The sequence below is a fragment of the Vidua macroura genome, chromosome 6 (assembly GCF_024509145.1).
Source record: "Vidua macroura isolate BioBank_ID:100142 chromosome 6, ASM2450914v1, whole genome shotgun sequence".
Classification (NCBI taxonomy): Eukaryota; Metazoa; Chordata; class Aves; order Passeriformes; family Viduidae; genus Vidua; species Vidua macroura.
In genome coordinates this window covers 37,567,318-37,593,832 of record NC_071576.1, presented here as the reverse complement: position 1 = coordinate 37,593,832, position 26,515 = coordinate 37,567,318, and the positions used below count along the sequence as shown (strand labels likewise).

At 41.5% G+C, this 26,515-nt stretch overlaps 1 protein-coding gene across 1 annotated transcript in view; it reads left to right on the top strand.

Moving 5' to 3' along the window:
• ITPKA (inositol-trisphosphate 3-kinase A) overlaps positions 1-22,112 on the top strand; it is a 36,812-nt gene extending 14,700 nt beyond the window's left edge. Inside the window, exons 2-7 of the mRNA XM_053979508.1 lie at positions 9,188-9,284; positions 11,441-11,654; positions 13,208-13,412; positions 18,418-18,519; positions 19,598-19,669; positions 20,556-22,112. Coding sequence (XP_053835483.1) covers positions 9,188-9,284; positions 11,441-11,654; positions 13,208-13,412; positions 18,418-18,519; positions 19,598-19,669; positions 20,556-20,759 — 894 coding nt within the window. The 3' untranslated portion in view covers positions 20,760-22,112. The remainder of the gene's footprint in view (positions 1-9,187; positions 9,285-11,440; positions 11,655-13,207; positions 13,413-18,417; positions 18,520-19,597; positions 19,670-20,555) is intronic.
• Positions 22,113-26,515: the final 4,403 nt, after the last annotated feature.

Here is a 26,515-nt window from a genome sequence, read left to right as displayed (position 1 = left end):
ATGTAGAGGTTGCAGATACTTCAACTGGTAATAACCAGAAACAAAATGCCGACATAGATCCCTGCAGAATAGTCAGCAGATTGTGGCTCTTGGTGCTCTTTGCAGGAGGGCAAGCAAGGCTTTTGCTTCTTTGTAGTTAATTTTCCTCTGATTTAGAGGGGAACTGCTCCTGGACTGTACAAGTAGAATCCAGCCATGGAGTGGGACATGGGATTTTGTGCTCCTAGTAATTGAGTCTGATATTGACCATTCATTTCTCTTATCGTCACTTCTTCCTTTAGCCCAGACATAATGAACACCCAGCAGGCTTACCATGTATCCTAAAGAGTACCAAACCAAATTATGTGTGCATCTCACTGCATGGTGAGGCACCACAGGGGAGAAAACACAGGAACCTGAGACTTCTGACTTGCAGTGTTGTTTCTGCTTATTGCATTAAGTGTTTCTCATGACTCCGAAGATTTAGCCCAGCCCATCCTGAGTGTAGCACAAACAGGAAATGGAAACCCTGCAGTCAGAGGATCCACCTGCCAAATGCTGGTTGAGCAGCTGTGGCCCTCACCCATGGCTGAGTGCAAAGCCCAGAAGCATCAAGGGCTAAGAACAGGCTAAGCAGTGTTTCTTCTCTAAGGTTGGAGGCTGGAGAGTGAAAGAGAGGGAGGGAGAGTTGAAGGTGTGTTCACAGTTTGCCTGGCAGTCTGATGAGGGGTGCTGATCAGGAGGCTGCTTGTGTAGCATGCAAACTGCTGCTCTTTAGGAGTACATGTTCTCCCTTGCTGTTGATTATCAGTCTTACAGCTCCAGCTGGCACTCCTACATCACGGGAAGATCAACTGTGTGATAAAGCAGGGAGTGTTAAGTTCCCTTTGGAACTTAGATGGCAGGGATGGTCAGGGCTGCTGAGGCATCCAGTAGGTGGAGACGGCTCAGGGGTATCCTTGACCAGGGATGTGGTTACACTGTATTCCTTGAGGGACAGCTGACAGCATTTGAAGTAACACAGCTTCCCTGGCAATAGGCCATTTGCTGTGATTTGGCCAAATTATCAGTTGGCATTGATTGGCATAGATCTCAGTGTGAAGAATGATGCTAATGCCTGTCAGGGCACAGACTTTCTAAAGCCGATGCTCACAGCTCCAGACTCTGGACCAGGCTGTGCAGACGTCAGTTATCGTAACGCAACATTCTGGCCCCAAACAGAATGTCTCTTTTTGTCTAGTCTCTGACAAACACACTGACTCCTCTGTGGATTAGTGCTTGGTGCTTCAGGAATCTGTTTCCTGCCCAGGACCAAGAGAAGGTGAAATGTGGTAATAAAGGGGCTGAGTTGCTGTAGGAGCCTTACCCTACCATGGGAGCTGAATTAAGTGTTGCTCTCAGAAGCTCAGTGATAAAGGTTTGTGTGAAGGTTCACTCACATACGTTTGGGGAGCATTCTCCTTGTTAACTTGCTCTTTCACCTCCCACCCATTGAGATCTTTGTCTCAATTTGTGATTCATGTCTGATTCAGCCAAGTGGGTAGTAGACTTGGCAGCAAGAATCTCTTGAGCTTGAGGATTCCAGGAACCTTTGATAAGGGGCAAGAGCACAGAAACTGGCTGCTGAAGTATAAAGTGCCTTCTATGATAAATTCAGGGATTTGCTGTCATTGTTGTTTGGGGCATTTTTGTTTTAGCTATGGGAAAATCTTGCACCTTGCTTCCCTACACAGAACCTTTGTGGATATTTCAGTTATATTTCTTCCAACAAATATGGTAAAAATGTCATGTATGCCTCATTTACTCTGTGTCTTGTAAGGTGTTCTAAGTTCTTCAAATACCAGATGATTCCAAACCTAGGACTTGTTATAGTCTGGATAATTATAAAAAATAGTAATGGAATTTTGATCATCTACAATCAAAGGCTTTTACTATCTGCTTTAGGTATTTTAAAAGCATTCATGAATGTGTATGCATATATCACTAGAAGAAACACCAAGGATAAGTATGTTTTGCTTACATTTGGCATAAAAATGTCAGCTGGTTCAGGATCTGGATCTAACCAAGATGACTGCCTGCCTGTTTCATATCTGCAAAGACAACTACACTAAGCCTCAAACTGAAAGAACTCAAAACCAGAATCCCTTGATAGGCAAATTTTGTGACTGTAACCGGAAAGATACTGTGTTGCTCAGCAACTCTCACTATCTTTTAAATTTTTTTTTCTTATATAACATCACTCAGATCCTCAGTTCTCCCCATGACATGAAACCATATGGTGAACTGTCCCAGAGCTGTACTCCTTGAGAAAATGAGATCCCTAATAACCATTGAAGCTGGCTGCTGGGAAGCTGCACCCATGGAACAGTCTTTGGTTTGGGGGAAATTGTGCTGATAACAGCTTGTCTTGGTAGAGTATTGTGATTTTGACAAAGCAGTAGATACTTTGCTTAAGTGTTACGTGGTTATTTTTTAATACATTGTAATCATAGTACTGTTGTTATTGACTACATTCACACAGAGAAAGAAGCAGATCTAATTACACAGTAATTAAATTAGGCCAGTAATTTTCTTGGTTGTGATTTGCTCAAAATTATTTCTCATGGAAGCTTTTTATAGTAATGGCAGGTATTGACTGTGTTGAAACTGAAGAAAGTTTTGTTTTGGCTAGGTGTAGTCCATTAAAATAATATGGTTAATAGCTTTAGACCTACATTTAAGTTCTTTACCTGTATAGGTCCAATATGTCATGTCAAAGCCAATTCAAATAAAGTGGCAAACAGTAGTGAAAGCAGAGAACAAATATATTATTTTAATTTTCTAAATTATTTAAATAATTGAATAAAATGGCATCAATAATTAGGAAAACAAATTAGCTTTCAAACTGATTTCAGTTTTAATAAACTATGGTAAATAAAGCAGTCAAGGGTTTTGTAAATAAAATTAACTCAGAGGATTTAGAAAACATTTTAAGTACATGTATATACTATAAAAAGTAAAACTAGAGGTCAAGAAGGCCAATGGTATCCTGGAATGCATTAGGAAGAGCATTGCCAGCAGGTCTAGGGAAGTGATTCGACCCTTCTACTTAGCCCTTGGGAGGCTGCATCTGTGCTCCTCAGTACAAGAGGGACATGGAGCTCCTGGAGCAGGTCCAGAGAAGGGCTTTCAAGAGGATTAGGAGACTGAAGCAACTCTTATAAGGAAAGGCTGAGGAAGCTGGGCCTGTTCAGCCTCAAAAAGGGAAAAATGAGAGGGGACCTCATCAATGTCTATCAGTATCTGAAGGGAGGGTGTCAGAGGATGGAGCCAGGCTCTGCTTAGTGGTGCCAAGCAACAGGGCAAGATGCAGTGAACAGAAACTGATGCACAGGAAGTTCCACCTGAATAGGAGGCAGAACTTTTGAAGGTGGTCAAGCACTGGAGCAGGTTGCCCAGAAAGGCTGTAAAATATCCTTCCCTGGAGACAGTCCAGAACCATCTGGATGCAATCCTGTGCCACGTACTCTAGAATGACCCTGCTTGAGCAGAGAGGTTGGACCAAATGACCCAGTGTGGTCCCTTCCAACCTGACCCATTCTGTGAAGCAATAATGAAACTGTAAAAGATACAGTTTTAAGGAAACAGTTATGAACAGAAAGTGACCAGCTGCTCATGCTGATACTTAAGACACCTGTGTGAGTAATAGTGTGGATCTCCTGAGGATTTGTTGTGTCACTTAGAGTAATATGGGTGCTAGTGTGTGACCAGGAAGGGAGAGTAATATAGGGCAAAAAAGCCAACCCAGCAGAAAGGTGAGCCACTGGAGAATGACTAATACTGTGCCTGGATAAGTCATAACTGATACCTCGTTTAGTAATTCTTAGTGTTATTTTTGGGCCTGCTCATAGAAGGCAGTTCCAGCCATTGACTGGTCTGATGAGTTTCCAGACACTTTTGCTGTGGTTACTGTGCCCCAAAAGAGGCCAACGCTCATCACCTTCTCATGTGCCTGCTGCTCACTGTGTTGGCCAAGATCCCTGGGCAAGGGGTTGCTCAGTGCTCCTGTATTTTGGGCACATGGCTCTTACAGGATTGTTCTGAAAAACACATAGTAACTTTTTGATAATTATAGTTTTCTGTACTCCTTACAAGTCCCTGTGGAGGAACTTTGTTCCTTCTAGGAGTTGGTGAGACACTGAGTAGGCAGTGGCAACTAGCAGTACAGATTAGATTTCAGCCCCCATGTCCCAGAGTGGCAGAATTTAGCCTAAATGATGTAAAGACTTTAAGAGAACAGTAGGTAATGATGACTGACAATTAAGTACTCTTTCTTAAAGCCTTCTAGGAAAAAAAAAAGGATTACCAAAAAAATTTCTCATTATCCTTTTGTTTCTTGCTGTCATAATAGCTTTCTTATGTAGGCTTTGTATTAGTGCACAAAAACAAAAAGAAAAAAAAAAAAAACAAACACAGGATCTTGGGTAAAGAAATGGCTGAAATTTACCTGGTAAAATGATTCAAGGGTCATTGTTTATAATAGCCTAGCAGAATTTCCATGATGATTTACCAGCTCAGGCAAGAAACTACACCTCCACTTTGCTGCTGATGGAATCATGGATATTTTTAAAGACCCTGTTGATTTATATTGAATTTTAGTGTTCTTTTGTTCTTTAACTCATTAGAGTTTCAAGTAATATGCAAGAATTATGAAAGCTGAATTACTTCATTTTTCTGAAGAAAAGGTTTTTCTTATTCCCCCAACGCTTCCTAATTTAGATGTGACTGATGTTTTTAATTACTATAATTGCTGAAAAGTCCTAAGTGAAACAAATTCTTATGTATGTTACCTGTTTGTCATTTCTTGCCTGAGGGTAATTACATGTGTTTCAGACATTCACAGAACTGAGATATTAATATTTTATTTTTGTCCTTAAATAAGTGAGAGATTTTATTTATTTTTCCATAGAACAGCAGAGGAATGTTCAGGTCCCTATCCACTGTTGCCTTTAGGAATTAGAGTGGCTCTCCTGTTCCTGAGGAATTCAGCATATGCTCAGAGAGATGCTCGTTGTTCTGTACTGCCTGTAAAACAACAATAGCAACTAAAAAAGCCCCATCCAATTCAGGGAGTTTACACTAATCTCTTCAGTGAGCTTGTTTGTTAGGATGTTACAGCTCTTGTCCAGCAGTGATGGGAGGGTTTCAGGAAAGCCTGGTAGTTCCTGGAGATTTATTCTTGGGGACAGTGGGGTCTGAGGCCAAATGCCTTCAAATGGATGAAATACCTCCCAGAGAGTTCAGTGGATTTTCATCAGGCACATCCTCTGGTGTACTTGTGCAGGCTCATCATGGCTGTGCCTCTGCACACTGGTCATGTGCAAAGTTGCCTGCTTATCATGAGAAAAGGCCTGGAGAAAGGTGTGCTCACACAAACCAGTGCTGTTTGGTTACTGCTGCTCTTTGCTCTTCCTTAATGGATAGACACCATGGCAGCAGTCAGCTTTATCCAGGGTAGAATAGGTTGGGAATACCTCACCTAGCCAGCATCTTGTCTGCATATGCACTGAGCAGGTCTCCACATCTGCTGCATGGATGTGTGCTTCTCTTCAGAGCTATGCTTCAAATTTAGGAAAGTGAGTCAAGAGAGTAATCCAGGGAGCAGATCAGACACCAAATCATAGTTCCTTTGCATGCACTGTGGCTGCATTGCATGAATTGCTTCTCCCATTCTCCTCCCTGAAATTTTGTCCGTTTACTGTCAGGGGCACACTTGCCATGGCACAGACTGTCACATGGTCTGCCCCATTGGCAGAAAACTTGCTTTTCCCTCTTTAGTGCCCCACATCTTTTATTGCTCAAGGGGGTTTATATAATGTGTCAGTTAAAGTTCACATTGAGTAACTTACATGCTGAGTCTAAGAATGTTAATATTTTTCAGATTTTCTTCTTGACTCTTTTGGAATGCCTTTCTTCTTACTGTTGGAAAATTCTTGAGCATATTGAGGCATATAAAGCAGCATCAGTGATGTCAATTCAAACAATCCTGAATGCAGATACAATACAGAGATACCTGAGTTTCTCCTGGGAATCTAGAAGAAGTGAGGTTTTGGAGAAACCCAGGTAGAGCAAAAAGTCAAGGAAGACTGAGCAGGAATCTGAAGAAACAGGGACAGAGGGAGATAAGGCTGCAAATACAGACAGTGGTAGTGGGCAGTGGTAGAAGCCCTCTTTGCCATTGCAGCATAAAGCAGTGATTTGAAAAGCACATAATGCCATTGCTAACAAAGAAGAAGAGATCTTGCTTTAGAAATAGAAGTGAGAATGATTCCTCCTACAGCAAGCACACAAAGTTTTCATCTTCCCACTCACACCACTGCTCTACCAGCATGCAGCCCTGCTTGCATCCTGGCAATTTGTACCCTGGGTTGAGTGAGCTGGGAGACTAGAAATTGAGGTAGAGGAAAGTGAAACTACTGAACCCCTGCTGATAGCAGCACTCCCCACAGGACGGCTCTGAAGGCAATCCTTTCCCTCCTAGCTTGAGTCTTCTGCTTTCCCTATCCTGAGGGGGAGGAGAGATTTGTGAAGAGATTATTTAAAATTAAAAAAGGTAAATAAAAATTGTTAGTGTTTATGTATTGGATGAGTAGCTTAAACATCCTTATCCAAGGCAGCCGTAACCTAAGCAGCCAAAGTCCACTTGAGCTAGGGCTGAATTTGGCCCATTGTCTCTCCTTCATGCCCACAGTACAAATGAAAGCTTCAGCTTCTTAGCATCTGGTGGGAGGGAGGAGGCAGGAGAGCCACTGGAGTGTGATGTTGCATTGACAGTTGATGTGCATTCGTTGAGGATCTGTGCTTCTCATTACTGATGTGTGTAGCAGTATGACAAGTCACTGGGAAACAGGATGCAATTTGTTAGGAGTGGAACATCATGATGTGTATGAGGTCTTCATGGCAGAGTTATGGAGCAATGTTGACTTCTGATTAAGGGATGGGGAAAAAACAGTGTTGCCCTGAAAACTGGCATGGAATCTTAAAAAACTAAATCTTTGGCAGGAGCTACATTCAAAGAGGTCATTTTATTTCATAACAATGTTTTTTTTTTTCAACTATTGTTTAAATAACTTGGGGCTCTGTCCTTCTGAAGTAGAAACAGCACAGTAGCCTGAAGAGCTTCTGCTATCAGTGAAATCTCACAAATGAACTACATAAAAATAATTTCTTTGCTACTTGAAAAATGGTATTTACATTGCACTTTCCTCCAGAAGGAGGCTATGGACATGTTTAAGTGGTGTACAAGAGTATCTCTCATCCTCACAGATCAGCAGCTGGATCTGCAATAGACATGAGTCACTGTTCAACATTGAAGGCTGCAGTTTGGAGCAGCTTAAGGCAAATTTTAAGAAATATGAAATCCAAATAATATAGCAAATGAACCTGCATAGGTTAGTTATGAAGTTGGAGTTCAGCTAGAGCTAAACATCTGTGGAGTTTTAGTAAGTGCAACTGAGTCTTCATAATTCTCAAACATCCAGGATTTTCTCTGGATGCTTCCTTTCGCTGGCATAGTATGTTTTCAAAAGTATCATTGCTGCACGGGGCACATATCTGACTAAGAGTGACTTAATTTCAGCTTGAACTCCATTAAAACCCAAAGTTTAATAGGTAGAAGCAATCTCATTTCAGAGTAAGTATGCTCATATGGCAATTATGTTGTTATGTCAGTTTAATGCGAAGCATTACTTAAAACTTTCTTGTGAAGGCAAATCCTTAAAAAAAATAATTTGTGTCTGGGGGTTCATATACATTCCTGATACATTCTAAGATAACTGCAGGTTTTTGCCCTCACATGGTGACCAGTGTTGCTGGAGGGTACCTTATAAGAAATGTTGTGTAAGTTAATAAGTTTGGGGAAGTGTGGCCAGGTCAGAGGGTGATCTGGAGAGCAACATTTTGCCTGTGTATTATTGCCTGCAGTTTCACATTTTCTGTTTTTCACTTAGAATGTAGAAGACAATAAAAATTAGGTATCCTAAGCACCTAAATCTTCAGATCAATATCCATGCTAGAGAAGACACAGTTGTTTTGAATGTGTATTTTCCAGTTGATGAGCAAGACCTAAACTTGTATTCAGTGACATTAATACTTCCCATTGATTTTGGTGATTTCCAATTGGGCCATTGATAAACACTTCTGTAAATGCAGCCTAATCCCCAGCTACACCTGATCTCAACAAAACTCTCTCAGCACTAAACTCTCATGCCATAAGTATAATGCAACTCAGTTTTTCTTCTCCAGCAGGGTGTTGTGTTCTAGTGATAGAAGAACTGAGCCTGCTCTCTTTGTTTGTAAAGCACTTTGGGATCCCTCCAAGTGTAACATGAACGTTGGTGGGCTGTAGTTCTCTCCCATCTGGGTTTCAGTTCCAGAGCATGAGACTTTTTCACTTTCTACTTTTTTTTTTTTTTTTTTTTTTTTTTTCTCCTGCCTTTGTGACAGGGCATTCAGCTGCTCTTTGTGAACAGCTGTTCTGTTTCCCTGTCTGCCTGCAGCGGTACCCAGACAGCTGCAGCCAAATGTTGCCAGAGCAATGCCCAGCTTTGTTAAAAAGTAACAGGATTGGGAAAGAGAGGAGGGAGTAGGAAAATTCATGACCTGGAGTAGGTTCTACAGCACGCTGTCAATGGGTGCTGAGGGACCTGTGTGAGCTCCGTGTCCAACTAGAGATGTGCTTTCTATGCAAGTGTCACAGAGTATTTCCCTGCTGACTCGGGGAAAGCTGCTAATCATGAGGTGGTGCTGAAGTTCTCTGGGAAAGGAAGTGTTGCTGACAGTGACAAGCAGCTTATGTGCATGTCTCATGGAAACTTAAATGTGCGTATGTGTGCATGTGTGTGTTCGTTCAGCATCTGCTGTCCACATACTGTGTGACTCACACACAGAGGGCGAGGTGTGGCTAAGAACAGGCCTGTGACGTGCAGTATGACTTTTTTTTTTTCCTCCTTACAGGCAGCTTTCTTGTGCATGGCAGGGCGTTATCTTTATTCATTCTTGGGTTTGTGTGTATATTTTTCCAACAATGATAGTGTTTGTTTTGTGGTTCCACCTTTGAGCACTTACACATTAGTGAGGAACAATTCAATGTGCATGAAGCTGTGTAAGACATTTGTGGCATGTCAGGATTTCAGCTTTTGCCCAACTTAAGATTTATTTTCTTTTCCAGAAAAAGGCATGGCATACAATTAAAACCATGGTTAACTTACCAGTCATCAGCCCCTTCAAGAAACGCTACTCATGGGTGCAGCTGGCTGGGCATACAGGTGAGAGGGGTATCTTCAGTGTGTTTATCTCTGGAGTGAGGATGACTGCACCATAGAGAACAGTCTTTCTCTGTTTCTTTCCTTACTTCAGGTAAAAAGGAAGCAGGCAATATCACACAAATCTGCGACCTAAAACATATTTCAGTTGTGGTGTGGATAGGGAAAGTGGGAGTGATATACCTGAATAATATTGAGATCAGCAAGGAAACTATGGTCAGACTCTGGAGAAGGGCCAGGCTTGTAAGGTGGTATGATATGTGTAAAATACTTGTTAGAGGGAAACAAGAGGTTGGGGAGCTAAAGCCCTAATCTGTCTGGTGCTGTTGGTTGCAGTATGGGATCATTTTTCCTGACTGAGTAGCCAGTAGTTAGTTCTCTAGGGGGAAAGATTGCTGTCCATGCCTGTATGTTCTTCAGCCCTGGAAAGGACAATGTTTCTAATACACTCCAAACCCCTCATCTGAATGTAGGTCCTTGGGTGAAAAGCAAATGGGAAAATTGCCTTGCTGACCATGTGTTTGCATTGTGAGTCTTCCATTGTTCACTCTAAGAGTGCAAGGAGCAGCTCACTTGGTTGGTTCTAGTTTTGTGTCTGTAAAACTTGGTAGGTGTGCTCCTGATGTAGGCTTAGTTTCATTTGTAAGGCAAAAAAACAACAAAGAGAAGTCATCAGGTTTGTGTGTCTGATGCTTCATATAATTCCTGCGCAGTGCTAGTGGGGGTTTATTAGTACACATGTGGGCAGGCACCCACGCTGCATCGTGCTGTAATGCAGTACGTGAACCACCTCTGTGTATGCTGATGCCCTAATATGGTGCACTTCAAAGCTGTGCTGAGAAATTTACTGAGCCCTAGAAACCGAGTAGCTGCATTTTGCACAATGTTGCACAATGTTGGGTCTGATTTGTATCACACAAAGTGCCAAGATACCCAGTCTTAATGCAGTTTTTGTCACAGATGTGTGGAGTTGGCTTCATCTGTGTGGAGTGAGGCACTGGTCATGTAATCATAACCCTTCTGGAGACTCATATATTAGGGTGGAAGAGGAGAGTTAAGAGTTTAATAGAAGCTGATTAGGAGAGATACTGTTCCAGTTTCCTTTTAGCAGTGTTCTGTGGTTGGGTTTACTCCATCCTTTCTGCAGCTGTTCTTCTCTGATATGACAGTTTTTTTCTGAACTAGAACCTGGGCTGTTACCAGCCTTGCCCTTTTGCCGAGGCAGTGCCTGTTCTAGGATTTGTCAGAGAAGAACCAGTTTGCAATGACTGAAGGATCCCGCTGTGGTAAAGGCTGAGTGTTATCCCCAGGGTTAATGAGGCTCCTAATTTGGTTCCCAATTTATTTTGTCTAAATGAAGGGGTGCCTCTGAATGAAATGTGCACTTTCCTCAGATGCTGTTGGCAGGTTGCAAGGATAGGAGAGCGTTTGGAAACTCCAGACAGGTGGAGGCTGAATACTGCTAATTGTGGCCTCTGCAGATGTCATTTGTCCTGGATACCATTCAGACACAGGGCTGTAAAAAGCACTGTCGCCCTCCAGACTGTACCTGCAGGGCATTAGCAGATAAGCAGGTTTCCAGAGGAGAGGCAATACCTGCAGGCAGACGCAGGCGCAGTCACAGTGTGCGTGTGTGTCTGTGTGGAAAGGGCAGTGCTTGGCTTCTGGCTGGTTCTGGCTGTTTAACTATCACTGACTGACTGTGCTGCCTCTGTCCGGCCACGCTCAGCAGGTGTATATACCCTGTGTGAGGATTAAGGACAAAGCCAGTGCTGGCAGTGTTATGCAGCTTTAAAATAGCCTGTCAGAGGATTAATGAATTCTGGCACATGGCTTCTTCCTGTGCTTTTTAGTAAGTATAGTACTGTTTAAAAGACTAGCATGGAAAAAATCCAAACAGCCCAATGGCCTGAAGCAACTGCACTCCTTAAAGCCGTAAATTCTGACATGGGAATGTATCCAAATGGACTTTCACTGCTAACAACTGTTTGTCCTGTGTGTTTTATTTTTTATGGAAAACATCTTATCTCTTCTCTTCAGGGGAAATCTTTTAACTGCTGTCATGAGACTGAGACAGATGAAACTGGAATGGTGGGGGAAGGGGTTTTTCTTTTTTGCTTTTCAATCTTGTCAGCAAGTGTTTCATTTTCTTTTTTTAGGGAATTTCAAGGCAGCTGATAGTGGGAAGATTCTCAAACGCTTCTCAGAGAATGAAAAGGAGTGTTTTGAGCGATTGATGAAAGATCCACTACGCTCCTGCGTCCCTTGCTTCCATGGTGTGGTGGAGAGAGATGGCGAGAGCTACATCCAGCTGGATGACTTGCTTACTGATTTTGAAGGGCCAAGTGTGATGGACTGCAAGATGGGCATCAGGTGGGGTGAATGAAAGAGAATGTGCTTTCTCTGCATTTGAAGGAAGGGGGAGGCATGGTCATGTTCACAGTCACCTTGGACAACATGTTCCATTATTGCCAGTTTGTACATGGATTCTAGAAACTAACTGATCTATAGCCTCAAAAACTATCCACATCAAGAAATGTTCAGGGGTGATTTAAGAACAAAGTTTCTCTGCAGTGGCCTGATAATACATGGGAAAAAATCTTATTCACTGCCATTTCATTGAATCCTTGTGTATGTGGTGATTCAGAAAACCTCACAAAGTAAAATTTCCATCTCCGAATGCAAATGACTGAATAACTGTGTGAAAGCCCATTTCCAATGCTTGAACGAGTCTTTGCTGGTATTGATCTTTTCTTTAAAGAGTCGACCATTTGCTCAGGACCTGTGTTTTTCCCTGCTCTGACATCTTGAGGCATTGCCACCTCTTTGTTCTCCAGGTTCTCACTTTCTTGTCCATTCGTTGTCTGTGATTAAGATGAAAACATCAAAAATACTATCTAAGCATAACAAAGAGACAGAGATTTATTGAGATCCTGGAGTAAGGTAACAGTACAGAGAAGTATGAGCTGTCATAGTAATCTTTCAGGTGTCAGCTCAGCTGCTCAAGAGTTATTGTCATAAATTAATTACTCTACTTACAGGAGTACAGATACGCCTTTTCAAATAGATGCAAAATTTAAAATTTATTAGCAAGATGTAGCAGTGGTATGTTCAGAAGAAAGAGGAAAAGGATTGGTACACATTTTGTTGAAAGTAGGTGACATTCTGGCAGTGAGTGACATCATCTCCTGAGTGCCATCCTGGTTTGTTATGCTGTGATGAAGAAAGTAAACTTCAGGCACTTGACAAAGTACAAGCTTTAGGAATCCAGTGGAATTTAGAAAACAGGGATAGTGCCTTTCTAATGGCTACCAGATTAACAGATTGAGTGATAAGAGCAAAATGTGGAAGTTTTGTGCCCCTTCACCTTCCTGTTCTTAGTTACCTCTTATGGTTTGGAACTACTCTGATAATCTGCTTTACTCTAGTTTTTTCTATATGAAGAGTGATTCTGTCTTTCACTGAAATACATTAAGTAAAACTTAACTTTCTGAGGCCTAAAAAAATTGCCCATGACTGTTTAAAGTTTTTTGAGGAGAGAGAATGTAGTAAGTCTTCAATAGCCCTATTTGTTTTTTTATTTCATTATAAGTGATCTCTCTTACCTGTCCTCTGAAAATGTGGTTCTATTTTATGGTATAGTGGGAATTCAGCTTCCTCCTGTTCTGTAACCAGGAAATAATCATAACTTGTAAGTAAAGGTAAAGTTAGAACAAGAAGTGAATTAGAATTTGTGATTCCTGGGGCTGTTTCACTAAATATGCCTTCACAGTTATTGCTCTGTGTACTTTGGTTTCCCCGTATGCAAAACTGGGGCAATGATAAGGCGTATTTTCCTGGTTGTTGTTTCTTGAGGCCAGTTTGTGAGCTGTAAAAAGAAATGTTGAGGAAGTCCTTAAGGATGCGTTGGGATGTGATGTTTGCAGGACATACCTGGAGGAAGAGTTGACTAAGGCACGAGAGAAACCAAAGCTGCGTAAGGACATGTACAAGAAAATGATTGAAGTGGATCCTCTTGCTCCCACGGCTGAAGAGAACGCCCAGCATGCTGTCACCAAACCCCGGTACATGCAGTGGAGAGAAACCATCAGCTCTAGTGCCAACCTGGGCTTCAGGATTGAAGGAATTAAGGTAATTGTTTCACCTCTGCCTTTTCCTGGAGAATGAACTTTGTTTGATGTGTTGATTAATCAAAAAGCTTGTGCACATCAGTAGCCAGCTTTTCCAAATGATTATGTGAAAATGTACTAACTGAAACCACAGAGTTCACTCTATTGCAGTTCTAAAGCATTCATTCTAATTGTAACAGAGAGTGTCAATGAATTTAAGCTTCAAATACACATCAGCCATATTTGAATCAACTACAGAGACCTTACAGGAAGGACTCAAGGAGGTATGCAGTGCAGATAGAATGAAAATGAGACTGTTGTAAGGAGGAATTCAGAACAGAAGTATTAACTCCCTCTCTGCATGCAATTACTTTTTTTATCCAGGAACTATACATATTTATTCCAAGTGAATCACAGTAAAGTGGTTTTGTTGCAGTTATGTTTATTGGCAAGGCATGTTAAAAGCATTTGCTTAGATACTCTTGGGATCAAGGAAACCACTATTCCTTTTAAATACATTATGAGAGCCAGTATAGATGGAGGTGGAATAAAGCCAGAACAATCCAAAATGAAATTTCTCCATCAGCCAAGTCCATATGCTGTTCTTGATGGATAAGTTTGTGTCCCTGTACCATTCCTAGGATACTACCTTATAGCCACAGTAGAGCCTTGGCAATTTTCTTTCCTACCCGTTACTTACTTATCTTTTATAGAATCATAGAATGGCCTGGGTTGGAATGGACCGTAAAGATCATGTAGTTCCTACCCCCAAGGTAGGGACACCTTCCACTAGATCAGGTTGCTCAGAGCTCTGTCCAACTTGGTCTTGAACAATTCCAGGGATGGGGCACCCATGACTTCTGTGGGTAACCTGTTCCAGTGCTTCACCCCACTTGCAGTGAAGAATCTTTTTGTAATACCTTTTCTAAACCTACTCCCACTTTTAAAGGATCTCTTGTCCTGTTACTGCCTGCTCTTGTAAAAAACCCCTCTCCATTTTTCTTGTAGGCTCCCTTCAGGTACTGGAAAACCAGTTAGGTCACCCCAAAGCCTTTTCCAGGCTGAAAAACCCCAGTTTGCTCAGTCTTTCCTCATAGGAGAGGTTTTCCATCCCTTTAATCAATTTGGTGGCCTCTTCTGGACTTGCTCCAACAGATCCTTGCTTCTGGACTTGCTCCATGTCTGTCCTGAGCTGGGGACCCCAGAGCTGAATGCAGCACTGCTGGTGGGGTCCCATGAGAGAGGAAGAGATGGGTAGAATCCCCTCTCTTGCTCTGCTGGCCATGCTGCTCTGGATACAGCCCAGGACACAGTTGGCTTTCTGGGCCGTGAGCGCACATTGCTGGGTCACGTCCAGCCTCCTATTCACAGCACTCCCAGGTCCTTCTCAGCAGGGCTACTCTTGATCCGTTCATCCCCCAGCTTGGATAGATACTGGGGGCTGCCCTGACCCATGTGCAGCACCTTGTACTTGAACGGCATGGGGTTCCCATGGGCCCACCTTTGAGCCTGCCTATGTCCCTCTGGATGGCATCCCATCCTTCAGGTGTGTCAACTGCACCACTCAGAGCCTGGATTAGTTTTGTTTCCATTTCACAATTCAAGCACATAGAAATAAGGTATAAAAGATGGTGATGCTGATGAACAGAGGCTCTTTAAATACCTCTTTCTTCTCTCCTTCGCTTTCTCCCTTCCTTATTCACAGATGCTCCTGCTGTGATACTGGAACTGGGGCTCCAAGCTCATGTGGTCCTGGCCCCTTGTGTGCTGTGCCACCCACTTCTGGCTGTTAGACACAGGCATCCTCATGCAGGAACTGTCTGAGTGGTAGATGAGTAGACGATCTGACTCCAGTCCAGCCAAAATATAGGATCCTGTCTTGCACTTTAGCCAGCTAATGATGTTATCAAGATACCTGTTTTATTCCTGTACAACTTATATCTTTGTATGCTCCTTTGTGTAATGGAATCAGAAATCGAGATGATCTTGAGGCCTTTCATGGGTGTTCTTGGAAAGATAGTTGGTGAGTAAAGATGTACAGTCCCAGAAAGTGACTGAGCTAAGGGAGAACATAGGAGCTTCAGAAAAACCTCCAAACTTGTTCTTTGTGGATTTATTGGATGTCAGAGGTAGGAGCAGTATGACACACAGACTTTGTAGTGTTTCCTTCTGTGGAGACACTGTGCTGTAACTGTGCACAGAATGAATACTTAATCCTTGACTAAGTACAGGAAGTACTTCGGAGCACATTCCCTTTCTCTCTATCTTCCTGTGCTGTTATGAGGAATGTAGGTATCATTTTAAGATTTTTTTTAGATGGAGAGAAGGTGGCAGAAACTGAATTGTTCAGGCAGTACAGGTAGTCAGTATTCCCTACACTGTTCCACTGAAGCTGAACTGTACATCCAGTTCTGTATTTTTGCAGAAAAGCAAAGCCGTTCTGCAGGGATCCCCATTTTGGTAAGAAAGCCTGTAAGAGTCAGTGGTGCCAGCTAGTGGTTGATGGGAACAAGGGGATGTTCTCCCTGACTGGATTGATAACTCCTGGAATTAGCTGATGAGGTATGTTGGGTTTGCTCATTCCTACCCTGTGGATGCTTGAATAAGAAGTGAAAGCAAAGAAAGTGAAATCATAAGCCCTTCTGTGAACTGGCTGCTGATAAATGAGATCTGATTCACCATATGCACTCCTGCAGTAGTGGGGTATCTTTTATCTTTGAGTTGATGCATTTCTTATCCTTGCCCTGCTTCTGGATCTCTGAAATCAAGTCAAGTTCATTTATGGGATTTGTCACTTTTCCTCCTATCAAAAATATTCTGAACCATTTGGTTTCCCTACAGTTGGAACCTGTTGCTCAGTACCTTGTGCCTGCCTGATTCCAAATGCACATTTCCTCTCTGGCAGAGGATGTCTGATGGCCAGGCATTGCAAACATTTTCCCTATAATACTAAGCTAATGCCTGGGGCTGAGAGTTGGGATTTCTGTCTTCCCATTCTGTCTGTGAATATCTGTGCAGTTTGGAAAGTTACCTCTTCCTCTGGTACCATTCCTTTAGCTGTAGATCAGGGATAGCCATTTCCCAGGAGGATATTGGATTTGATTCATAAATCTTTGTGAATCCATTAAGTTAACCCAAAGCCCTTTGAGGGAAGTCTGCAGAGGGCTCTGAGCAAGACCCCATGGTTCAAGATGGATAGCACTATTTTATGGAACTGTGACACCTACCCTGCTAAGCCATGTCACTATCACATCTAATAAGAAGTTTTACAACTGGCTCACAAGCTGCTCTGTGTGGCAGACTACTCTGCTGTGCAGGAGTGTATGTGGAGTCCTAAGCAAAGACTTCAAGGAGTGAGTCAGGCAAGTGCCTCCCGAGGATCAAGTACATAATACTGGGGTGGTGCCATTCAAACTCTGGATGTTGTTTACAGCAAGTAAAGACAGGCAGAAATTATGTTTCCTGACAACCACTGGAAAGAACAAAAATCCTAAAAGTGTTAAAAAGGGAAACAAGCAACTAGTTTGTCCCGATATGAAAGGTTAGAAAGGGAACAAACACCAAGCAGCTATTCTAGGCATTGCTCTACAATCTGCAGCAAAGGGAGAAATTATTTTTAAAACAACCTTGCTCCAGTGAAGAGGTATGAGATGAAGTTTCAAATTTCTATGTGCTGTTGAGTACTATCACACATCAGATCAGATGGCTTCTAACTTTCACTGCCTACCTGCTGAACTGCTCTGGCATAACTTGCACATTTCATCAGGCTGACATGCGGCACTTGTATCTGTCCAACAGCCTTGGAATAAAATTCTCTTGCATGAGTGATCTGGAGTTTTAGCATTATTGATTTTTTTTCATGTATACATTAGAAACGAAGTTCAGCTGTGGAGTGTTCACCTGCTGAGACTGGACTTGAAGTTGTGTTTTGGTACAGTGACTTAACATGTAGGAGACAACATATTTTATTGACCTGCTGATTTACTCACAATGAAAATGAGGGATCGGACTTAAACAATGGAGAGGAAAATTGTTTGATAATCCTGCAGGCTTTTAGTGGATTTTTGTTACCAGTTGTAATAATTGCTGTATTTTACATGCAAATCCTAAAATATCCTATTCGTGTCTCTTGAAGCAACAGGGGTGCTCTTGGAGACATGCATATTCATATATTCTGTGTTTACAAATACCTCCAATTAATGCACTGCTCTTATTTGCTTGTAGCTCCAGAAGAACATAAAAATACGCAGGTTTTTTTTCAGTAGCAGAATACTTCTGTACTGAATCTTATTGCTAGCACAAAAATACTCTGTATTTCTCCAGGACACACTTGGAACAAGCACGCCTGCACTGTCCTTTGCCAAAATTCACTCACCTGCTTTGTCACTGCTAGCATTGTGAATCCCAGGTTGTTCCTGTCTGCAACAGATTTCTGTTCTTTGACTTCTGGGTCATATTATATGTTCAAAGGTATATTTGGAACTGAATCTTAACTGAGATTCTTTGATTTCCCATTGGAAAACAGAAACATCAACAAAAACCACCACCACCACCAACAGAAAACCCAAATAACAACAAAAAAATCCACACCAAAACCCAAAAGAAACCTCCAGATTAAAAGGACTAGTAAAATTGGTTTTGGAAATGTTTCCTCACACCCTCAGCCAAGGTTTCACTAGCCAGACAAGAGTACAACCAAAGAGATCTCTGTGGTTTGCCCCACTGAACTTTGCACTGCTAGCACTGATGTAAGAAAACCCTCCTGCAAGCTGGTAATATCATGAATTGTTTCTTTTTTTTTTTTTGCTTGTACTCAACAGGAAATGAACTGCCAGTGCCATTTAAAGCTATCCAATCAGCTTTTGTATCTCTTCTCTTCTTCTTGCTTGGTTTCTCTTCCTGTTCAGCTGCTTACTTTCATCTGGTTAGCAAGGGCTGAGCTGTTGCTGGTTCAAGAGGATTGAGTGATGAGGGGAATGATATGAGTGCAGTATAAATAATCTCTCTCTGTGTTCGGTTCTGTGCAGAAGGCGGATGGAACATGTAACACAAACTTCAAAACGACGAAGACACAGGAGCAAGTTCTACAGGTTTTTGCGGAATTCATTGAGGGCAACACAACTATTCTGGTGAGTCTGAGCTTTTCAGATGCACTGATCTTGGACCAATGCTCTTGCTTCAGGGCCATGCTTTCTTTGGTACAGGAAACAGGAATTAGAATACCAAGGGGGTGAGTGGTTTTGACTTCCAGTAGCTCTCAGGAGATGGGGTGGACATGGGCATTTGGTGGGTTGTGAGAAGTTGACTGAGACCAGTTTTATCAGCTCTTGCCATGAGTTGACCCCAAATGCCTCATGCTATCAAAATGTCATTCAAACTATCTAACTTATGGCTTGCCATCAGCTTCAGTCATGGGTGTTAGATGCATTAGATGGGTGATATCTAAGCAAGGATTGTGTTGGCAGGAAAACTTGTGATTTGGGAATTCAGTCTGGAGAAGATAAAACCAGAGTGTGGAGGCAGGAAGTGAGATTGGTGACTAGCTGTTTTCCCATGTGTGAAACTCATCTCAAAGAGGAATTCCTGTGTGCTAATTCATGGGTAGCACAACAGGCATGTGGTAGATGACATAACACATCTCTTGTCTTTGGAACTTCAAAGGATGCTGTAATGTTTTGCTGCAGTGTGGAAGCCATTATGAAAGCAGATTAGCCCTTCAGAAGGAGTGTGCTTGGTAGCTCAGGGCAGCCTTAAAAATCTGCACTAGAGCTTTGTACCTTAGGCCTTGATTCTTTTTATCCCCCCTCTGCCCCCACCATGGTTGGAGCTCCTTGTTTCTCTAACACAATTTTTTTCTTTTCACTTTGGGAAACTGGAAGATTTTTAATTCGCTGAAAACTTTTTCTCTTTATGAAAAAGAAAAAAACCCAGTTGCAGAAAGCCTCATGACATCCAAATAGAGACAGATAAATATGCTTGGTGTAACGCATTCAGCAGATGAAGTCCAGTCTGTTAATTCACTATGAAAGCCTGAAATGTATTTTCAGATTGACTTTCAAATTATGAACCTGTTGTTTTGAAGGACCTCGAGCCTAAAATGAATATGATCTCTTAATTATATTGACTCTTTTAAACAGATTATCTTTATTCAGTTTTCAATGAAATGTTTATGGGTGGTTTTGGGTTTTTTTTCTCTTCTTCCTCCAGAAAAAATACCTCAAACGTCTGCAGGAAATTAATGTCATTCTGGAATCCTCAGACTTCTTCAAGCGGCATGAGGTGAGCAGTGAATGTAAAGCTGTGGAGGTGCATTGCTCCTTTGTTTGGTCATTGAGATGTACTTCGGAACAGCCTGCTGCATGAATAGAAGGGGTTTTGTAGAAGAAAGCTAATGCATGTTGACAACACAGATATCACACAGCCTCCACCGTGATGATACAGGAGATTAAACTAGTTGAGGAATAATAAATCCTCCTGTCTTTATGACATCACAGCACTTTCAGCTCTGAGCCACTGCATGGGATAGTTTGTTAGTACCAGGTTCATATGGTTTCTCTAACTTGGATGTGCTCCAGTGGGAATTGACAGGGGAATGGCATCATGGAAGTTTGCATTTGGTACAGGAGCATTCAATTGCAGTTTGACAAGGAAGGCTGTATTACTTATAATGGATTTATGTTGAAATACCATTTAATTCTGCTGTCTGTGTTCTCTGTGTGCTTTGCTGTGCAGAAGGCATCATGAGCATTGTATTTTCTACTAGTTAACAGCTCAAAAATTTTGAGATTAGACATTTTATTTTACCTTGTTGATGCTCTCTTATCATTAGAGATATTTTTGTTAATCATGAGTCATGATCTGTCTTTGAAAGGAGTTATTGGCCTTTGCTGAATTGCTCAAATTGAGACCTGATGCTAAGTAAGATGAAGAATCGATTTTCTTCCTGTTTTCTACTGAGTCCCATTTCTTATCTACCCTCCCATTTGTACCTTACCGATTGATACAGTTATGCAAATGAGGCATCTAAATCATCAATTTGTAAGTGCAGCCCAAAAGTCTGTTGGGTCACAGGTGAGATGAGGACATCATCTTAGCAGGAAGTGTTAATTGGTGGGGGAGGGCTGAAGATGTATTTCTAACTACATTGTCTCAATCTGTCTTCCAGGTCGTAGGAAGTTCACTACTTTTTGTACATGATGGCAGTGGGAATGCCAATGTGTGGCTGATCGATTTTGGAAAGACCACCCTTCTTCCTGATGGGCAGACACTGGATCACAGGATCCCCTGGCAAGAAGGCAACAGGGAGGATGGGTACTTGTTGGGATTGGACAATTTGATTGGCATCTTGGAAAGCATCACTGAAAGATGAGTTGAGAAAGGCACAAAACTTGCAGGGCTTCTCTGTAACTTTCTGCTTTACTGAAGTAGAAGGAAACTCAGTTAGAAGGAAACCTTTAACTCCAAACTCCTGAGGTTGTCGGTGCAGAGGGAGCTGCATCCAGAACCCAGCAGTCAGTGATCAAAGTTACTTTGCATCAGCCCTCTATGAACCTAAATGAATCACTCCAGATTGATCTGTATTGCGCCAGATGAACTTGAGACTGATCCTCAGAGAATGAAGATCTCCATACTCGGGAATCACATCAGCATGAGTCAAGAGGTCTGTGTGGTAAGCCAGAATGATTATGATTTCTGGCAAAATGGGACTCCAAATTACTTCTTAGAGAACCAGGGCAAATACTTGGGAACTCAGGGCAGGAAAAATTATTTTTCAGGGAACTGCATAGTTTTGAAAGCAGATTGTGTTTTTTTTCCTCTCTAATTCCAAGTGCTCTTGCTTCTGTGTACACTATGGGTAGGACCAACAACTTCTGCTGCATTATGTTACAGAGTGAGCAAGGTGCAGATGGGTGATAATCATGAGAAACTGGGAGCAAAGAGAGACAGCAGTTTGTAGTGGCTTGACGTGGCTAGCTGTTGTTGGCCATTTCTCCCTTTCCCTACCCTAGCCTTGCCTCTATCTCAAGAAAGGCCTTGGCTTTTTCTGTAGCCACAAATACTCTAGGGAGAGAATAGTGGCCTATTGTCTCCCATAACTTTGACTTCCCATCTGAGTGGGCTCTTGGATATGTTACTAAGTTGGAGAGTTAGGCCTCTTGCAACTGAACTGCAGCTCTGAAAATCACTAATGATCTTTCACAAACTAGTCAGGGAACTAAGTTTTTTTTTCCAAGGCTTGTTTATTTTTGAAGATAAAACCCCTATATACATGCGCACACTAGTAGTCAGCAGCCAGTGTGATCTCTTAAGATCATGATTTGACTGTCTGTAAATGCACGTGACTTCTTGGCCATGTCTCTGTTCTCAAATAGGAGGCTGCCACTTACACATATAAAGTGGCACAGCAATCAAGGAGGTCGTGTTTCTGCATTCACAGCATTACACAATGATGAGATAATTCCCAGGCATCATTCCTCCAAGGTATCAACTGTTAACTCCAGGCAGTTTGGGTGAAGGAATGTCAATATATTACATCCTATAGTCCCCATCTGGAATCACAGGGTGATCTGTACTTCATTATTTTGCTGTAATCCAGGCACAGCCACAGAAAATTCAGTTTCTAGGTTAAAATCAAGAAAGATTGAATTGTTTTCTTGCAATGGCTTCACATACCTTCTCTGTTGGTTGCCTCTAGTCACTGGAACAATTTTTTATATACTGGCAGTATAAATACTATCATTAGTCCATGTTGACTCACATGCCAGGTTTTAATGTCAATTATGTGGTGTTGTAGTTTTCACAATGCAGGTAAGAGTTACATTACCAGTTGATGGTTAAAGCCCTTTCAATATCTAGAGGTAGTAATGCACGTTGATCAGAAATTCCTGTCTTTTGCTGGTGTCCTGTGCTCAGTAAAGAGTCTGAGAACTTCGGATATATGAAGGTGACTCCACTTTTGGGAAACGGCTGTTTCAATAATAGTTGATATAATAAGCAAAACAAACCCCTAGAGTTTTAGAGTCCAGATCTGGAATGAAATCTGCAATATTTGTAATTAGAGCTTATGTAATTTCGAAGAGGAGTTACTTTGGGTAACACATTAGAGTGTTTTGCATACTAAAAGATCAGTCTGATTTAATTACTTTTTCATCAATTCTAAATAAAACAGGAATATTGAAATTGAAGCTCAGTTGTGATGTAAAAGTTAGATGACATAGAGTAGGTATTCTGTAGGAAGTAATGATGTGGAAATATTTCCTCTTAAACCAGAAGTTGTCTGAAACTGGTAATTATTTCTGCTGTTCACTGCAAATTCAGACAACTTCTGTGGCCTTCCAGAGTTTCTCTGTTTTATATTTATGGTAGCATGTTAGTGAATTTTTCACTTAGAAGTTTCAGAGTGTTTACATTAGGTTTTTCTGAAGTGACAGCACAGATTATATCATTACAGATGCCTCCTAACTTTTGAACCGCTGTGAGATGACAAATGAATCCATAGTGAATTCCATAGTTTAAAAGAAAAGTATTTCTCCTTTTCTGCAGGCAGCAGGTAAGCCATGGATAGCAGTGCCTAAGGAGAATAGCAATGCCTAAGGACAATAGCATGTAAATAGGTCTCACAGGCAGGACTTCAATGACATTGCCTGTTTTATGAGACTGCAATTGGAAGCTATCCTACCATAACTAAAAAGAATTATAAAAGTTGGAAATAAGGTAAAGACAGAATTCAACTACTGGTTTGCCTAGTTAATCTTCAGAGTTAAATTTCTTTCTTCTGTTACCACATATGTGGATCTTTTGCACCAATGTAACCTATTTTCTGGAGAGGAGATCTAAACAGTGGAGATTGGTGCTCAAATGTCAGTTAAGACAAACTTTTAGAATGACTGTCCAGTTCTAAAGGAGAACGGCAACAATGTGTTCCAATAGCTTCAAAGAAAACAACTGCTGGTAGCACCTGGCTGGCTTTGCAGTACATGATCCTGGGAGAAAACATGGAGAAGGTTCATTCCACTGCAGTAGCTGGAAAGGTAAGGGAAAAAGGAAAATCTCTGCTACAGCAGACACTGATCTGGAAACTCATTCTAGATGGTATAAATTCCAGGAAGTTAGTTTTGAAATGGTTCTTTGTCTTGCTAAGAGATTAGAAAGAAAGAAATCACAGTTATCTGTTGCTATTATGGGGATGGGGAGAAGGAGGCAGCTTTTCATAGCAAACTGCAAGTGTAGGACTTCAGCTGAGCACTGGAGCTCTAAGGAGCTGAGGCAGTGAGCTCAGGAGCAAACTGCCCCAGGGTAAGTTTTAGATTCCTTGTTTTTCATCAGATGGCCCAGAACACCTGTCTATGGACACGTACTTGCTAGTGTGAGGAAGCAGCAATGGCCTTCTTTCACTATGGGGTAAGTTGTGTTGAATAAGCTTATATTTACCAGAGGGTCAACATGGTGCACATGCACAGGCATGTAACACAGGGGGAGCTGATGCATGGTAACCAAGGAATTTGTTCACATGCAAGTCCAGAATGTTGTTCATTAATGCTTCTGCTGAGATAGTGCCTCACTCTGGAGACATTGGGAACGTGTGGTTCCACAGCAGGGTCAGAGATGCTGGCCTAGAGGCACTTCAGTGCCGAACAGATGACCTCTGACTTAGCCTCCAAGGTCCTTAACTCACTAGTTTGATGCAGCAGTGCTGTAGCTGCTGCATTCCTGTGTGAATCAAGAAGTAGGACTAGGACTTCTCTCCCTCAGCTTCATCATTGACTTGTTCTTTTTGGCCTTGGAAAAGGCATCTCCTAGGCATTGTTTTGTTCCAGTTTTGCAGATGGGAATAGACCTACTTCCCTCGTGGGAATGGTGTGAGGCTGTCCTTCATTAGTGCCTGTAAGCTGCTGTGAGATTCTTTGGAGGAAGGTGCAATATAGAAAAAAAACACAGAGATAGATTGGATAAGTTTAAAAATTATGGATGTTGAGGCCCCACAGAGATGTAAATTTGGCTGAAATTTAATCAAACTGTTAAAACTTAAATCCCTCTAAATTTTGTACAGGGAGGTAATCACTTAATGTCTGATCCAGTTCCTTTTAAAGGGAAAGATTTCAATGTATCTCAGAGGGCTTTTGCTACTTTTTTTATTGCTGTTGTTATTATTTGTTATTCTTAAGGTACTGAGATCAAACGGCCTGTATCATCCACTTGCATCCGTTCTGAACACTACAATGCAATGCTGACATTGACTGTATTGGATGAGTGTTTGTTACTCTGAAGTGTGTATGCTACTAAATAAATCAGACTGAAGGAAAAAAAGACATCTACTGTGATTTGGTCATGTGAGAATAATATATTTTCTTCAAGAATTTCCTTAGGGAAATGAGAAAAACAGTATGTTTCACTGCTTTTAGTCTTTACCATCTGCTACTTCCTAAAGCAAAACCAGAAGCCAAATGGTGGAGCTTGGTTCCAAAACTTATTGTTACCTTTAGAACCTGATTCACACAAAGCTTGTCAGCTTCCTTCAAGCTAAGCTCTGTCTCAGAAATCTCAGTGAATAGCTGCAGCGTATTAAAAAAAAAGTGCACCAAGAGGCACTTGTCAGACTCAGAGCACTAAACTGTTCCCCTGGGCAGTTTTGTGTGGACACGGGGAAGAAGCACTTAACTCTCTAGGACTGGCAGCACTTCTCAGCAGGAGAGAGTGTACTCTTACCACAGAGAGAGTGCAAGGAGTACTTAAAAGAGAGGGAAACAAATGTCCACCATTAGCGTCTCTTTATTTTGTGTTGCAAATATAGAAGTATACACTTGTCTAGCTTTAAATTGCATAGAAGCAGGTGTGTCATCTACTTACGTACAGTAGTCACCAGAAAGGTAAGTTGGCAGAAGTGCTGCCTTGGTCAGAGGTAATGACAAATCAGAACCTTTCATGTGACTTTTCCATTTGTGTGCTGTGATGGGAAGATGTTAGCCATGGTATCATTAAGGTCTCTGCATGGGATTGAGAAGGATGGACAGCCAGGAGGAGAGAGCATAGCCATGCCTACAGGAGAAACTGTCTCATGTAGCTCAAGGGTCTAAGGAAGTCTGGTCCCTTTCTGACACAGCTGTGGAGATGCAAATACAGTGGGGAAAAAATATTCCCAGCAGCAGCATTTTCTTCTCTTTCAGGAAAGCAGGGAGAGAGTTTTGAAGGTGAAGTTACACTTGCAAAAGCTGATAACTATTTCATCACCCTTGGGAAGCTTTCTTAGTGCACACCAGCCCATGGGCAAATTAACTGAGAACTTAGCTCAGGAAAAGGGTTGATATGAGGGGGGACACCTTAAATCTGTGCACTTAAAAATTCTGTTTGTTTAAAGGAAAAAATGAAGATGCAAAGCATTTATATTGAGGAGAGCAAGGATTACAAAGAAATGAGATGCAGGACTATCAACAAATGTGAAAAAGCAGAGAAAGACAAATTGAAATATCCATTATTGTTTCATTTTCTGTTAATCAGTCCCTTCTTTAAAATGTAAGTATGAGATTGTGTGAAGCAACATAAAGTATTAATGCTAAACACAGTCAAAAAACAACTATATACATACAATTACAAAACCAATTTGGTAATGTTAAAAGACAGACACCTATCAGGAAGAACAATTTATAACAACCCTGATTCTGCAGTAGGGAAGTAGTGAGTGGAAGACTTCTCATGGATTATAGGACTGAATTAATCCCAGATCTCCAGCTCATGTCATTCCTCTAGGAAACAAAATTGGGGTTTGGCTCCCAGTTTCCAAATTAATCTAATTTTGACACTATGGGTTTAACTCATTGGTGATGCACTAAAAATGTCTCCTTAATAAAAAGCATTTTCATGCAAGTTATGATTTGCAATGCTAGCAGTTGAGCACTATGAAATCTCTGATTGTGCAAACAGTAAGTTTCAGTCTCAGTATTGAAGGACTGAAGATTGTAGTGTGTATCACTGCAATTGTTATTTTTTCTTTTGAGATAAAATGGTTTGTACAGCATGTAGCATTCAACTTCACAACAGGACCAATATTAACATTATTTCCTCCAAGATTTTAATTAAAAATTCATTATCTGTGAGGGTTTTTAAACAGCATCTAAAAAAAGTTTGTTA